The 17178-nt window shown below is 41.1% G+C and overlaps 1 protein-coding gene across 1 annotated transcript; it reads left to right on the top strand.

The window, feature by feature from the left end:
• Positions 1-684: 684 nt before the first annotated feature.
• Positions 685-12357, top strand: reep2 (receptor accessory protein 2). Its single transcript, XM_044127738.1, has 8 exons — positions 685-1043; positions 3745-3817; positions 6382-6458; positions 7968-8088; positions 8252-8365; positions 8822-9002; positions 9775-9938; positions 10580-12357. The coding sequence occupies exons 1-8, from the start codon at positions 1012-1014 to the stop codon at positions 10649-10651; spliced, it is 834 nt and encodes a 277-aa protein (XP_043983673.1). The 5' UTR covers positions 685-1011; the 3' UTR covers positions 10652-12357.
• Positions 12358-17178: the final 4821 nt, after the last annotated feature.

Here is a 17178-nt window from a genome sequence, read left to right as displayed (position 1 = left end):
TATGTGGCAGCTTAGGGTCCCGACACCACAGGGAGGCCCTAAGCTAACATGATCATTTCTTTAACATTATTGAGTAATAGAAACTAGATGCAAATACACATGGAACAATTATTATATAGTTGATACACAAATAATACGTCAAACTCTTCCTGCTGTTGGCTACTGCCTATGTTGGGAAAATATAAGACAATAAACTTCTTAACTCCTTTATTATAAGTTCAGTGTTTTTCTGCTGATGTCACTTTCAAGTAGCTGAAATAATATGGCACAATTAAATACCACTCTGCATTTCAGAATCCAAATAGCTATTTTTTTGTTTACTACTCAAAGGCAAAAATCAACAGCCACGATAACACTGGAATGATGTAGGCTAATTACATATGAAGCTAAAGATAGCTGCGGTGGCACACGATTAATGTATGAATAATTTAATCGTTGACATGGTTGTTGCACGTTTTCCCCATCTCTCATAACCCACTTTCCAGTCTGACAACTGTGAGATAAAGGCCACAGAGCCAACAAGAACTTTTGAAAAAATAGATAGCCAATATGTTACATACAAACTAGCATAGTAGCTTAGGAATGATGAAGCATCTGGCGCTGACATGTTGCTATAGGGGGCCTCAAATGAAAATATGCGTAGGGCCCCAAAAAGGCTTGGGCCGGCCCTGAGTACACTGAGCTGTGAGAGCATGAGGAGGGGAAAACGTGGCGGGGGGGCATTCATAGACTGAAAGCGACGTTAACCAGCGTGGCGCTGCCTCTTTAAGAGCCAGTCTTTCCAGCAGTGGCGGAGAGCAGACTGCAGTAGCAGCTCATCCACATCCTCCGTGGACGTTCACTCACCTGACAGCGCAGCAGCGTGGCAGACCGAGCCGGATCCGCAGCCTCCTGCCCCGCATCGGCACACACCGCGTCCCGGAGGAGGAATGGGGGGCACCGAGCCCGCCTGCTAGCCACAATAAGAGTTCCTAGACGCGGAGAAGGCTCACGACTCGGCTATCCAGCAGCATGGTGTCCTGGATTATTTCGCGGATAGTGGTGTGAGTATGGGCTGGGCTCCATCTGTTGTGTTAAAACGTTAGCTACATCATCCCCATCATCGTCGTCGTCAACGGCTGCTCCATTCATCGCCATCTGATGCTCAACAAGGTCTGCTGCGGTCTGTTTCTGCCCAAATACAACTAAAACTTTGTAAATAAGAAAACCCCGTGGGCAGCCTGGTGATTAAAACCCGATTAAAGCTGCCGTGGGTGCTCACTTTTTCAACACTTGCACTGTGTTGTTTAATAAGGGCGATGATGCAGCACAATCTGCGTGCTAACAGCTCAAAGCTAACGACGCTGGCCATTTAAAAACAAACCAAAAGAGAGATTGTTTTGCTGGGGATGAAAAGAAGCCGTTCGTTAGCCAACCTGATTAACATGCAACCCTCGCTGCGGACAAGTATACGCATACAAAACAGCCTTCAGTGGCCTTGAACTCAATGTTGACTGAGTAAAGGTGGATAAATTCATTTGTTTATGTTTTAGTTATTTTTTGTGACGATATATCTGTGTAGCATCATAAACTAGGGCCTCATTCTTCCACCTGGACACACCACATCCCCGTACTGTGGATGACTCAACCACAGCCAGTAGCTTCAGTCATCCTGACTTGTTTCCAGGGCAGGCCCAAGAGTATTTGGTGCCCGAATTTACCTGGGATCCCACCTCCCAGTTACACCGCCCACCACTGTCGGGTCATTGAAAGGGCGCTGGTAGTTTTACCTCTTTATTTCAGATCTTAGTAGTTTTACTTGTTTTTTTTTACCCAACCTTTTTGGGTTCCCTACATTACAGCACATTTAATACTGACCACACATCAGCTTGTAACAAGATAGGGGGATATTTCTACGTACTTTGACAACCAATGATTGAAGTCATCTATTGTAAGGAAATATGATTATGACTCTATAAAACATGTGTTAGACTTACCTTGGGCAGAGGTCAGAATCTCTCGTATTTTCAACAAGATCACGATTGAAATAAATAGATCAAACACAAATGTAATTTTATCTTCTAATTCACAAAGAAAATGTTTTTTCATCATATGCACTTGACATAATTTATTAAATAGATGGCCTCGCATAAAGTACCAAAACGATATCTTTTGCGGGCTAACTCGGTTGATCTGTCAGTCAAGTTAGAGTGCAGCGTTTAAATGCAAACTTTAACATTGACCTCCCTTTTATAATTACCAGTTGGTAATTTGAGCTGCTTAATCAGATGAAATTTCAAAGTACATCAAGTTTGATTATTCATAGAATTCACATTTAAAGGCCAACTTCTGTCTCAGCAGCAGCTTAGTTTGCTTATGTCTGGCTCTCGCTGCTTTAGTTCCTTCCTTACATGTCAATAATACTGACGGTTTCTTCAGGATTTAAAGGGGCCTTTGGTACAGAAATAATGATCCTTCCTATAAATATTCCTGCATTACATAACAATTACACTGCTACCAGTTTGCTTCCAGCTGGCTCGTCTACCCCGCTGTGCCTCAGGTAGTCATGCAATGATTAGGCAGTGTGACCACATATGCATCATAATAGCTTCAGCACTTCAAACAGTTGACTGTATGTGTCTCTTCTTTATTTGGCTCTTTGAACGTGCAGAATGCTTTGCAAAGAGGAAAAAAAAAAAGAAAATTTATACTGCTTTAGCTTTTTTTATGTTGCAGTTGCACATTTGAACATTTTTTATTTTTTTAGATGAATCACTTCCAAGTTGCACATAATTGGTAGTTGGAAGGAAAATGATACACAATTTTTAATTGCATTGTTCAAATGATAGAAAAAAACCCCTCCCATTACGAATATGTTACAACATTTCTGATGTGACCATAACAGGACGAATACGTTTGCAAATTGTCAAACCGTTTGAATAGTACAGTACAGCTTCTATGCATTTGAGCCGGAAGAGACTCAAATGCACGGCTCACCTCACTGTGTATATCCACAGTGAGGTGAGCTTGTGGAATGGAGACAAAGAAGTTCGTATTAGCTCAGGCGACCCACTATCCTTGGGGTCTGCTTGGAGTCTCTTTGCACACAAGACTGAGCAGCTCACACTCTACCGTATATAGGACAGAAGAGCTGAGATGTTAAGGAGGGGGAGAAATTATAAATATGCTCAAAGTGGGAGCCCGAGCCCGAGTCTCAGTCTGCTGCACATTCAATCCCTTAGATTTAGTAAGAGGTCACAAGTACTGACTAATCCCGCGCTGGTGACGGCCCTTTTTGTGTCTGCCGTTTAGCATATGTCACATCAGCACAAATCCGCACAAAGAACAAAGGGCGCAACCAGATGCATATCAAAAACACAGCTCTGTGAGCTCAGAGTCCCAGAGTTGCGCATGAGCCAACACATGGCCTCCCACCCTTGACAGACCTATCTGTGTGTTTTTTCCATTTTATCTCCCTGCACTCTTCCTGACTGTGTGATCTCCATTACTGATTGTCGGAGCAGCCTGTTTTTTTTTTTTTCCAGCAGCAAAAAAAAAAAAAGAAAAAAAAAAAAGGCTGAGCTCGTTCAAGTAAAAATAGGACAAATGGTGCAGAATGAGCAGCCGTCTTTTGTTTTATATAAGCTCAGTGCAAACACGACTCGTCTCCATGATTGTGTCTGACTGTGGGTATCCGTACCCAGAGGTTCATGTTCTCCTGGTGAATCTCCTCGCACTGACCCGGACTCCTTTCTTCTTTTCCAGCCTCGCCTTTGGGACTCTGTACCCAGCATACTCCTCCTACAAGGCTGTCAAAACGAAGAACGTGAAGGAATATGTGAGTGTCACCTCTGGTCATCGAGTGGCAGCGGGCCGTTCATGACCTCCTTCTGTTCAGTTCTTCCTCCTGGCAGTTTCTGCCCTCGGCTGCTGCCTGCTCTTTTTACAGACATCGTCCCAAATTCAAAGAGTTATTGGACACTAGGAACATTTTAGGGTTTAAGTCGGAATAGGTCGATATTGCTCAGTAAGAAATGTCACTTCAGTGTTTTTTTGATATAATGTCAGCCACCTGAATGTTTTATTGACCTCTCTATAGTTCAGTAAAGTGTGTTAAAGACTGAATGCATGACACAGTCAAGACAGTAAATTGAAGAAAGAGGGTGTCGGCTGTTTGAAAATGTTTGGAAAAGGAATTGGATGGTTTCAAGATATTTTTTTTTTTTAAATCATGAGGTCAGCTTTGAAGAGTGAGTTTTTTTTTTCTGTTGAAGCCTTTCAGTGTTGTTTTTTTTTCTCCTTTTAATCTACAAAAAAGATTTCTGGCTAGAAAATCTTTCAAATGATAATGCGCTGAAAGACCCAAATAAGCAAAACTGTGGTTTTATTCTCTCTTTAATTGCTAAACCATTGTTGCGTTTGGTCATAAAAAGCTAACAGGGTTTAAAAAAACAACACTAACTTTTTCGTCACAGTGGGAATTAAAGGCCTTTTATTAAGGTCACAAGCAGGCAAATCCTGGATCTTGTAAATTACACATTCAGCTTCAAATTAACTTTTATTTTGGGAACGTTGCAACATTACAAAAAAGGAAACGAAATAAAACACTGTTTTACAAACCAAATAATTTACCGAATAAGGAATAGGCTGAAGCTAAGGCTTATGTTTGCCTCCCTTATTCATGCTCTCAGCAGTCTACAATAGTGAAATGTATCTGTACATACTACAGATACATTTCTGTACATATTATCTATACATTAAAATATGTGCACACATTTATATTTAAATAGCCATGTTTATACACATACTCACTCACATTACATACAGACACGGTAACACAATATATACGTACATCTATGGTAACATTTACATTGTAAGGCTTATCTCATCCAGTTTCACCTTGACAACTGAAACACACTGAGATTTTCCTTTACTTTTCTCTTTAGCATGTTCCAATATTAGCAAACATTGCAAATTCTATTGACATGCATTCAATTACATTATTTGAAGTATCTTTTTATGTCTCATTTATTTAAATTTTACAGTATTACTTTGAATAAAATGTTTATCACTTGGTTCACAACATCCCACTTTATTAATAAGCCTGATAGCGTAACATGATGACAAATTGGTCTTGGTAAAGCTGATTTATGCTACATATGATGGAAGAGACAAAAAGTTTATTTGTAAAAACTTACAAATAAATGAAAGCAACAGAGAAACTGTTGGTGTTCTGTGTACCTCGAGTTTAAATGATTGATGATAACGCTTTTTATTCAACCAATATTCAGATTTCTGAGGCTCCTACATTGTTATTGCTTTCAAACTGGTTTTCAAAAAGTTTGGTCACCATTGTTTTTGGTCACCATTGTCTTCAGATGACCTCACTTCTTTGTCAGATTCTTCATGATCTTATAATGGTCAACACCCAGACATGCACAATCTGAGGTCCCATGTAGGTCCTGCTTTATGTTGTTTTTAATTTCCATCTTACTAAGTCTTTTGTAGACCTAAAAGATGATGAAAATATTGCAAAGGGTTGAAACAAGCTATATTTATTTATGTATTTATCAATTGTGTGTTTCCCTCCTCTCCTGTATTTGTGTGGCGTCGTTAAAAAAAACAAAACAGAATCCAGTCGGGGCTCAGTGCGCTGGTACTAATGAATTAAAAAGCATTTCTAGGGGAACCCAACAAAAAGGGCTGCAGAGACCCATTCTGCCTTTAGCTGATGGTGTGGCAGCTAAATGGGGTTCCTCCTGCTTACCTCATCGCTGCATCAGTAGGCGATGAGAGGTGGGGGGCGGAGTTGGGAGGAGGAGCTGGCCCTCAGCCTACATTTCTACTGGAGCGCAGTCTCCTCCTGGCAGGTTACTATGGCAACTCCTCGACTGTTGCTCAAGCAGAAGTAGCGAGCGATGGGAGGAGGAAGAGGAAAGAGGGTGACACCATTTTTTATTTTTTTAACTGGTGTTTTGGTTCTATTCCCTCCCCATCTGACTAATTAAGTGAGCCGCTTGATGTGGTTTTGTCTTGTGGCTGCACGTCCGTCTGACTCCCATTGATGCTTTTAAACATCCACATTTATTCTCCCACCTCACAGAACGGTTTTACAGCACTGATGTTCCAACTAAATCTGAACCCTCGTGTTTTTCGTCTGAGATAATTTGCCTTCACTTCATGGTTTTAAAGCTTACTTCAGTAATTTTATTTATTTTTTGTGTGTGTGTGTGTGTGTGTGTGTGTGTGTGCGTCTTATCTGGTGTGAATTAATGAAAACGCATTTCGCTGCCCAGCTTCGGTATGTTGGTAACTTCTGTGCTGCGTTCCAACGGGTGTGTTTTCATGTGCTGCTTTTCCAATATTCTCTCGTCTCTCACGCCTGTGCGTCTGTCTCTGCAGGTAAAATGGATGATGTACTGGATAGTATTCGCCCTGTTCAGCACAGCAGAGACGGTCACAGACTTGCTCCTGTCATGGTGAGCGAGGATCTTGATCTTGACATGCCCGCAAAGCTTGTAACAAATAACGAGCTTTGCATGACGAGACGTTTGAAGTGCTCGGGTTAGTTTTAGTTTAATCTTCTTTTCAAAGTTGTTGTAGGTTTTTTTTTTTTAAAGCAGCCAGCTGCTGGTTTTCAAATAAACCACTACTGAAGTTTTGTCTGCTGCAGAAAATTGGTCCAAGTTATTGGGGAGAACTGTAAACATTTTTTCTAAAAGTAACTCAAAGAAGGTTCCTCAAAGAGAGACCACCTAGGTCAGACAGCTGTCACTTCTATCATAAGATTAAATTAATTATCTCTATCTGTCTCATTTATTTATTACAGTTGGAGAAGAGAAATTAAGCTGGTTGATGTATTTCTAGCAGCTTTGAGGAGGTCATCTTCCACTGTGACCCTCTGGAGACAAAAACTTTTTCTCTCTTTCCCTGCACACTCCGTAAAGCGGTGCAATAAACAGAACTTTTAAGATGAAACAAAACTCCCAGGGATGAAGGTTGGTGTGCAAAGAAAGAATAAATGGACAAGTTGCTCAGAGTGGAAGATTAACCCACTCCAAGCAGGTACTGATGTGCAGAAGTCAGGTCTTCACTCTGATGACTCAGCTCAGACGGACTAATAATAGCGTTCTAGCTGCCACTACCAGAATGGCTCTCGAGCAGCTTCTCCAAACGCATTATGCGGTGCAATATTTTCGCAGGAATTAGATTTTCTTTTTATTCAAATTTTTAAGTGAAATCTGAGTTAAAGTGTTGGAAATCCCAGCAAAAATACTGGACGTGTTTCCTTCAGACAAAGATCTTTTACTGGCCTTTTTTTAAAATGTATTTATTTATTTATTTAGCTTTCACGAATAACTATTTTTCCCTGAAAAAGTTGCCGTTTTCAAATAACTATGACAACAGTCATTTCATGAAAGCATTTCAACTCTGAAATCTGCAGTACTTGTTAGAAGAAGAACACGTGCTACGGTACAAACGGTTCGTATTTACGCAAGTGATGGACATTTTAGGTCTGTTGCAAATGTTTTATGAGAACAATAATCATCACCTTGAGAGCCTTATGCTGCCATGCAGGTCATTTTGTTTCTTAAACATTTGCAAAGATTTTTATTCACTGAAAATGCAGCATTTTTTTTGATTGATTTATTTTTTTTTAGATTAAATAACATATATTTCAACGTAAAGGTTGTATCATGTCAGGTTTTATGAGCAATTTTTGGATGGTATAGTGAATGCACACAAAAATGGATACAAGCTGTAGCGCCTCTTGTGTTTATGTTTGCTTTCACTTGTAGCTATAATAATGTACAAGAAATCCAAACGACGTACTTAAACATTTCTGGAAAAAAATGGTTTAGGTTTTGGAAGAAAACCAGGCCCTCTTCCTTTCTCAGAGTTTTTAATCTCAGTCGTGAGCTCAACCTTCAGGAGAAGCTTTAATCCAGCCTATTGTTGAAACTTCAACTTTTTATTCCTTTTCTTAGGTTTCCATTTTACTTCGAGCTAAAGATAGCCTTCGTGATCTGGCTCTTGTCGCCCTACACCAAGGGCTCCAGCGTTCTCTACCGCAAGTTTGTCCACCCGACCCTCTCCAACAAAGAAAAGGTAGACGTCTTGAGTCGCACGGCGACAAAGTAATCCACATCCACGTTGAAATATTCATGTCTGATTCAAGTGCCTAATGGTTACTTCATCCTGACACCCCGTATTGTGTGTCACTTTTTTTTTATTTTTCACCGATTCAACCTGCTCCCGCTGCTGTGTGAAGGAGATTGACGAATACATCGCACAGGCCAAAGACAGGAGTTATGAGACCATGATGAAGTTCGGAAAACGGGGTCTCAACCTCGCCGCTAACGCAGCCGTCACCGCAGCCACCAAGGTGAGGCGTCCAGTCTGTGGTATATTATTCTTGTTAAAATATATTGTTACTTGTAGAGTCCAGGTTGTCTCCCAGCTTGTGTTTAAAAACGTGATTTGTTTCTCGAGAGAACGCAGAGGTCAGTTTGTTTTTCTTTTAGAGTCAGAAGTGTTGAAATGAACCAAAGTTTATCTTCCCACCATGTTTCTCTTTCCTGCTGTAGTGAAGATGATGGTAAAGTTGGTTAAACAAGAGATTGCATCTCAAAGTCGCCATAGCAACCTTTTGCCTTTTTTTGTTTTTTGTTTCTAGGTTATTTCTATCAGAGGTTCTTATAATTGTGAAACATGTTGCAAGGTTATTCATTCAAAGTATCACTTTTTTTGTTGTTGTCAACTTCTGCCCGTCTCCTTCAGAAACGGGCAGAAAAGATGCATTCGTCTCTTAACGTCCGTTTTCTTTTCCCATAATGCCCAGGGCCAGGGTGTGCTTTCTGACAAGCTGCGCAGCTTCAGCATGCAGGACCTGACCCTGATCAACACGGAGGACGAGCTGGACCTGCACACAGCCGAGGTTCGGACGAGACGAGAGCACGCGGACGAGATGAGCTCGGGGTCCAGCACGCTGCCGCGGACGCGCAGCTCCTCCGCTCGCCACAGTAAGCCCACAAACGTCCCATCGGCCAGGAAGTGGTGCACACATTTACAAATATTAGCAAGCATTAACTTGTGCTAGAGAGTGACTTTAAGGACTTTGTTCATTGAAAGGAGGGCGGGTCGTATTTGGGCTGCGAGGAGTCGTATGATTTCAGACTCTGCCGCCGGAGGATAATGAAGCAGTCCAGAGAGGGTGGAGTTGGGGGCGGGGTTGAGGTGGGGAGGATCATGTGATTCTGGAGCGAAGAGAGGCTCAGAATGAGGACTCTTTGTCTCACTGCTGTTTGTGTTGTCCTGAATACTGAGACGCTGAAGCTACAGGACTCTGATATCGGTCAGACACCCAGCAAGTTCCTAAAACTGGAACTGCAAAGCAAAGAAAATGTCCAATTTGTTTTGCTGTTTGCTGTAGAAATAATTTAATTACTACAAATCAAATTATTTCAGGTTTTAATTTTCAGTGCAACAGATTTCCGTAGTGGGGTTGAAGTTAACACAAACATTTTCCACGTTGAATAATTTCTGAATCTCTGAATCTCTTTTTTTCTTTTTTTTGCCTGAAAGCTTTCTTGTTCTAGAGCTTGTTTTTAATATAAACTTAACAACTCCAATTTTCCGAACAGCCACAACAGTTTTTTTCCTCATTCTAAAATAAACGAGGTGTAATAACTAGTCTGGTAGAAGGAGAAATCAGAAACGGCTCTTTCTTTTATATAGTTTGCTGACGTGAGTGTAAAACCCAAAGCTGCTGTCGAACTAACCTTCTCTGTCCAGCCCGCTCATCAGCACCTGTTGCCGATGATGCGTCGTCCCAACACGGCTCTGACCAATCAGACACGAGGACCGAACACTCGGATGATGATTTGGGAGACAAAGTTCCAAAACGGAGCGCCACCGTCGCCAAGACAACCAAAAAGGTAGCGGCTGTGAAGACAGAGGTAAGAACACACTTCAGATAGCTTGTCTAGGAAGTTGTTTTTTTTAATCAGTTTCTTGTGCGTTTGTCAGGATTCTTTTGGTTTATCGGTTATCAAAGATCACTAAGAGGAAAACACGAATGTTTCAACTTGAATTGCTTGTTCGCGGCGGCTCATAATCAGTCTGGGAAAGTATTTTTCTCGTCTGGATAAGCATGAAAAAAAAGTGAAACATGAAAAAGTTTTTGAATTTCTTTTTTTTTTTTTGTATGTTTAGCTACATCGCCCATCTATCTGTCCATCTAGCCATTCATTTTGCATTCATTATGTCGGTCCATCCATTCATTCGTCCTTTCCATCCATCTCTCTGTTCATGCCCCTGTCTGTCTATTTACCTTTTCCAATTGCTCATCCATTGTCCATCTCTTTATCTTCCCTCTTTTTGGTTTTTGCCAGGTCCATGTCAGCTGAAAACCAGTAGTGAGCAGCACTATTTACGCTTTTTAACAATGTAATAAAAAGGACTCAGAGCTCTGAACAGCTCAGTCTGCAAAGGGATTGAATGTGTGGGGACTCTAAAGATTAGGTCCTTTTATTTGTTTCTCTTACACTCTTTCAGTTGATTAACTGAGCTCTTCTTCTCTCTTCCCTCCCTCTGCTAGCCTCAAACCAAGACGGTGAAAAAGGTCACAAAGAAAAAGACCACCACTAATAACGCAGAGACGCCTCCCTGAGTCCTGCTGTCCTCACCCACTGGATCCCTCATCTGCCTCCACCCTCAGCCTGCCGTCCCTCCTGCTGGGTCTCCACAAACACATTGGCTTTGTACATTAAGCACTGAATCTGTCACTGCTGCTGGTTTCTAGAGCAAATAGCGGATGGGTTTTTTTTGTTTGTTTGTTTTTTCCCAGGTTTCGAAGGAAACTTCGGCTTAATGTCCAGTTGCATATTCTGGGTCAACGTTTAGGGGCAGTTTAGATGCAATTTAAGCTGTTTTCTTAGATTGTTTTAAAGTTAGTCATCTGCTCAGAAGTACTCCTGCTAACTGAGGAATAATTTGTGTTCCCAGTTTAGGCTGTGCAATCTCTTTTAGATTTAGGCTGCTTTTATTTATAACAGTGCTGTTTAAATAAACCATTCTTTGCTTTTAGTTTCCTAAAGTTAGGTCGTCTCCTGGCTGTCGATGCAGAGCGTTTGCAGGTGAATTCTTCAGACACTGTTTGCACCTTCATCCTGACTCAGCCACAGCACCACGAGTACTCTGTTAGCCATGCAAAACGACACCAGGTCCGAGGAGTTTTCCCAGTTGAAACGGAGCTATTGAGAGCAGCGGAAACGCTTTTGTCGGCGTCCTTTAGTTCCAGCTGGAATACGGATGGCTGCAAACCTGAGACTCTCATCCCTGAAGTGGTTTGGACTGTTTTATTCTACGCTTTTTGTTTTGTCCCCTTAAATTCACAGTTTAATTTGAGCCTGGCTCTGATATGTTCAGGTTCTCATTTAGTTTTAAAGTGACTTTCAGGTCAGTGCAGGTGCTTACTTTTGCTAATTCAGACTCCATTCTTACTATTTCCCTCTAATTTGAGTGTTTCTAGAAAGCGCCTCTAGCGAGTCGACATAACGTGACACAGCCGCTTCCACCTCAGTGATGGCTGGTTTTCACTGCTAAAGGGGAAACTCTTTATGATCGTACCCGGATGTGCGAGGAGACACATTTCTGCATCTTCCTGTCAAACCAGGACAAACATCAACTGGATTTTCTGATCCAGGTTTTGTAGTTGCAGATGTGGAGGAAGAGTCGGACTTGAACAACAAACTGCATGGACTCTTCTGGATGCTGAACATTTGTTTTGTTTACACTTCATTTAACCAGTAGGGGGAGACAAACTCCACATTAACTATGGGGCACATAAATAACCCTGACTGTACATACATCATGAGCTTGTTGCCTGGGTTCCCTTCACTTCCTTTCCTGACCTTGACAAATCAGACGTACTGAGACCAGAGGAATCTCAGGCCTTATCAGAACAGACTTTAGCTCATTAAGATGATTCCTCTGCAGCTTTTTTTTTTAAAGGAAATCATCTCTTCCAATGAGTCTTTAATACCAATACTGAAGCTTGAATATTATCAGCCTGATTACAAAGCATTTTATGGCAAAGTCAAAAATAAACAGCATTTTTTGCTCTGGATGGGTTACATAATTTAAGGACATTTCATTTTATCGCTGCATTTTTATCTTGTATCATATTTATTGTTGATTCCTTTGTTTCTTATTAGTGTGGCATACAAAGATGCTAATTTGTATATTTTGTTTGTGCCAAATCTTAGAGGCTTTGTGTGAAATGGTCAGCAGAGTATCTGCTGGGACAGTGCTTTCCAAAAAGGTCGCTCATCTGTAAAGAAATGGCTATTAATAAAATAAAGGAAATTAAGTCCAGCTCTCAGGGTTAAAGTGTGGTTGAATGTGAAGTACGGTACTGTGTTGCTTAAGGTGTGTTTCCGGGAAAGGCTGTATTTTATTTATTTAAATCTGTAGAAAGTTTCAACTATACATTTACTAAGCTGTGCAGAGTCAAACTGTTTCCTAGTTATTTTATCATTGTTGCATCCAAGCTGTTTCTTCATGCTTACTAACATTCTACATTCCACCAGAAGACAACAGAGAAGTCCAACACATTAAGAAAGAAAAAAAGAAGTGATGCTCAAAGTAAAAATGCTCTTGAGATGACTGCAAGTCCTAACAAAAATATGGACATGAGCAAAACTAAGCGTACAGCATCTCATTCTTTAATAAAGCTGATCTATAAGTAGGTAGTAAATAGTTACATTTGAGTAAAGTTTTAAAGCAAATATTTGTAGGAGTAACAATGTTTACTTTCTCTCAAGTGATACTTTTGACAAAATGGTACTCTTGAGTGCAATGGCTGCTCTACCCTCCTGTAGTTACTTCACCTAAAAATAAACATGAATGTTTGAAGTTAAATATTGTTGAAAGTAAGAGTAGCACAGCGTCAGTGTATATATATTTTTTTTCCTCAAGTAGAAGAAGAGACTAGTCATCCGAATGGTTACTCAAAAGTAAAAAGAAATTGAAGTATTTGGTAAAGAGCCTAGTTCTGCACTGGGTACTTGTGTGGTTCTGCTTAATCTGATTTTATTGAGTGGAAAAGGATGGAATCATACTGACAAAGTATGAAATTATGTGGAGAGTTTTGGTAATAAAACATATACTACTACAAGGTGATATTTGAGCAGAAATAACGTCTGCCGTTTCGACATAAGAAAGCCTATGATCCCAATCCTTAGAGTTGGTTTTGTACATATAAAAACAGTGCAAAGTGCTTTCAGAGACAATATGTGGTGTTTACTGTATTGTACTCCAAATGCCACAAAAGGCTCAGCAGATAGAAAATAGCAGAACAAATGCGTTCACAAACAATAAGTCTTGCTTTTACATAATTGATGCATTTTGGGTGAAATTAATACATCGGTTTTAAAAACAAAAGGCAAGCAGGACTTCAGGAAAACTGGCGACCTCTACAGGTCATGATCAAAATCAATGATCGGTCTTTGAATATCCATCCATCCCTAAATGGGGTCGGGAGGGTTGCTGGTGTCTATCTCCAGCTGCGTCCCGGGTGAGAGGCGGGGTTCACCCTGGACAGGTCGCCAGTCTGTCGCAGGGCAACACAAAGACATACAAGACAAACAACCATGCACACACACACTCACACCTAGGGAGAATTTAGAGAGCCCAATTAACCTGACAGTCATGTTTTTGGACTGTGGGAGGAAGCCGGAGAACCCACGCATGCACAGGGAGAACATGCAAACTCCATGCAGAAAGATCCCCGGCCGGGAATCGAACCCAGAACCTTCTTGCTGCAAGGCAACAGCTCTACCAACTGCGCCACTGTGCAGCCCAGAATATTTTTCCATATAGTTTAATTTGTGAAAAAACAAACAACAACAACAAAAAAAGCAACAAACAAACAAACCTGAAAGAAACAGAAAGTCAAACAGTTGCTGGGAGAGAAGTGCCATGTATTTATTTAATCATCCAGTCCCTTTAGTTTGATTTATTTTCAGAAAATGAGGATAAACTTCTTAAAATTCTTTTTGCTGCCAAGCAATCTTTTCCCATCATCTTTACTAAAACATTACACTAGTCTCTTTCAGCCGCACCTGTCTTTAAATATTTTCTGCTTTTTAGTAATTTATTGTTTGTCAAGAAATTCTTTCTGATGAAAATATCTTCATTATACTTTCATGTTCTTCTTTTGTTACTTTTCTTTTAAATTATCAACTTCTTGTGAGCTCTGTCAGCGTTCATAATTTTGCCCTAGAAAACTGTTTTTCTTTTCTTTTACGTCACTTGTCTCTAAATAAACCGTGTAACAAAAAATAATTACAAGTAACACTGAAAAGCATGGCATAAATGCAAGCGCTCCTTAGCAATCTTCTGCCAATTTGGTATAAACAGGCGCAGTTCTGATGTTTGACACTTGGTGGAGCTATTTGACCTTTAAAGAACGAGAGAAGATGTAAAGATGTTGATTTGCGCCACATGGCAGCATCTGGAGGAGGAGGCAACTCCGTGCAGATCATTTGGATTTATGCCATATCTGTTTTAATTGAAAGTATAAAAAAACTTAAGTGAATTAAAGAATTGCACTACTGCGGAGCAGATCGTCTTTAACTAAAAACCTTCATAAATGGCATTTCTTCATATAAATGTTTCTCCACAATTTTTTTCCACCCCCCCCCCCTTTTTTTTTTAAACTCGAGCAAAACAAGTAAGATGAAACCTTTCTACCTAAACAGGGGTCACAGAGCGACTTCTTCCACACTGATGTGAAAAGCGGCTACTGTGCTGCTTCTGCTACACGTTGGTGCTTAGAGATATTGTTTTGGACAGCTTATGCAACATGTCAGCAAAACCGGGGCGACGTTTCGGCCGTGTGTGTCCGTGCACGAGTGTGTTTCACCGCATATAGTATCAGAGCTTTTAGGGGGTAAAGGTGTTGGCAGAGGTGAGGGGTCAGGGTCACGGTGCCGTGACCTATCTGTCGCCTCGGTGCCTGTTTGGACAGCTATCTGTGAAAACAAGCAGGTGGCTGCAGCGTCGTGACTCGTATCAGATCCTGCAGTAGAGGTGCCGCCGATGAGACTGACTGAAGATATCTGATAAGGCCAAGGAGATAATTGCAAGAAGATCGCAGCCTTTCCTCTTGTAAGCTGACAAGTGGTACTCATGTCTCTTCTTGTCTTCGGTTTTCAAAGCTTACCTGTGCACTTGATGATCAGTTTGTTTTTTCTCATCTGCCATTCCTCGACAGCAGGAGTTGTTAACTGGGGCCGACGCACAGAATCAGTCGCCGCCTTTCAAACCAAAACTCTGCTCCGACTTTCTTTGACTTTGTGCGGCTTCTGTTTGCCTTTTCTCTCCGCTTCCTGTTCCCGCTCTCGTTATCTCCTCTCACGTATTTCATCTATTTCCATCTTCGTTTCTCTCTTCCTTTTGCGGGCAAAGTGATGGAGAGGATTGCAGGTATCCATGGCAACACATTTGTGTGCCGGCGTGTGTGCGTGCGCGTTCTGTGTGAGCAGCCTCTTGTCCGAGACACAATGTGGTAATTACTGGAGCTTACCTTGGTGCTAATTAACCGCCGCCGTGGTAATTGGAAGGGTCAAGTGAGCAGGACGATTGGCTCACCTTCCTGCATCATCCGCCACCCCTCGGTCCTTTTCTCCTCTGCTCACAACTTTGCTCCTCCATCTTCATCACAGTACCTAACCTCCATTGCTTCTCTCCTTCCTCCCCGGTTGCCCTTTGTCTTCCCTCAGCCTCCTCACTCCCTCTACAGTAGCAGAGTTGTTGCATTCCTCTCACTCCAACTTCTTGGCTGTCTTTTTTTTTTATTATTATTATTATTATACTTTTTTCTTTTGTCGTTTGTCTTGTTTTGGATGGGAATATTATTGGAATAGTTTTTGGCGGCTTCCTCTGAAACCTTCTCACCTGCTCTACCTGGCCGGGCAGAGTGACAACTGGCTGCCAACCAGAGGTGGAGACTCTGACCTTCAGAGCCTTCAGGAGTCCACAGCAGCATCTGACTAACTTACCTGGAAATGTTCACAGTACAGAGAATTTGGATGGAAGAGATTTGTGGCAATGTTTGCAACCTGAACTGTGGAAAGCAGTAGCGTTAGAAATAAAGCTGTATTGGTGGTATGATCAGTTTGCGAATGACTCTTTCTTCAATTTACTTCCATTTGCTATCCTCATTACACTGCTTTAATTACATGTAATACTGTGGGGACAGCTTGACTCATGCCTGTTTTCTTTTTTGTAATTTCTTTTCGGAAAGCCAGACTTTCCTGTCTTTGTTAAAAATGATCCTAAAGCTTTCAAAAGTTAACATTTTCCCTTTGGACTTTGGTGCTTTTTGACAAATGCTCTCTGAGACCTTGACTATGAATGTGGTGTAGTGTGTGGCTAAAAAACAGAAGACAAAGGTCGAAATTACAAGACAAGTTTCGTTTGGGAGCAAAATACAGAGTTTAGATGTGGTTTACTTGCACCGATCTGCAAACCAACTCTGCAGAGTTTCATAGAATGCTAGCTCTTTCTGGTATTTTATTGTGATAGATCTGCACAGATTAGTTTATAATTATGAAGGAGAATGAAAAGAGAACATTTTTCAAAAGTGTTTGAAAAACGACACCCTATAAAATTAATGTGTGCATATTCATATATATTCATTCATTCATTCAACGCCCTCACAGTTTAGGGTTTTAGGTTATGTCTCTGCCACCTTTACCAGTATAAATCTGACATTTCTGCTCATTCCGTAGATTATTCTGATTAGGTTGCCAACGCTTGCCTAAAAAGATTTGATAGCTTTACATCTGAACGTTGACCAGTCTATTCTAACACATGAATAATCCATTCAAACAATTAAGTTCGTTGATCACACACTCGAGCAGAATGCAGGAGTCCGGACTCTTCTTTTATGTATTTTTCTTCAGTTTCACAATTCGTATGCTTCCTTTATCATCTGTCCAATAAAACTCTTGGATTTATCCACCTGACCTAAACATCTTCCTCAACTGAACTTGTGGAGTTAGAGTCTGTGTGTTTTTCTCCCCTCCCGCCTCAGAGCTAAAGGTTGCCAAAGCGTCTGCTGCTTTCAACCCATCACCCCCTTTTTCTACCTCATCCTCTCTGCAGGTTTTCAGATTCTGCTCATATTTC

This window comes from Gambusia affinis, linkage group LG09 (genome assembly GCF_019740435.1).
Source record: "Gambusia affinis linkage group LG09, SWU_Gaff_1.0, whole genome shotgun sequence".
Classification (NCBI taxonomy): Eukaryota; Metazoa; Chordata; class Actinopteri; order Cyprinodontiformes; family Poeciliidae; genus Gambusia; species Gambusia affinis.
The sequence above is the reverse complement of the archived record's forward strand: the minus strand, read 5'-3'. Positions and strand labels throughout refer to the sequence as shown.

Bases quoted from the DNA above. Each gene is read 5' to 3' on its own strand.
- reep2 (XM_044127738.1), top strand. From the start codon at position 1,012: ATGGTGTCCTGGATTATTTCGCGGATAGTGGT. The intron at 1,044-3,744 runs GTGAGTATGGGC...CTTCTTTTCCAG, and splicing joins ATTATTTCGCGGATAGTGGT to CCTCGCCTTTGGGACTCTGT. The intron at 8,089-8,251 runs GTAGACGTCTTG...TGCTGTGTGAAG, and splicing joins CCCTCTCCAACAAAGAAAAG to GAGATTGACGAATACATCGC.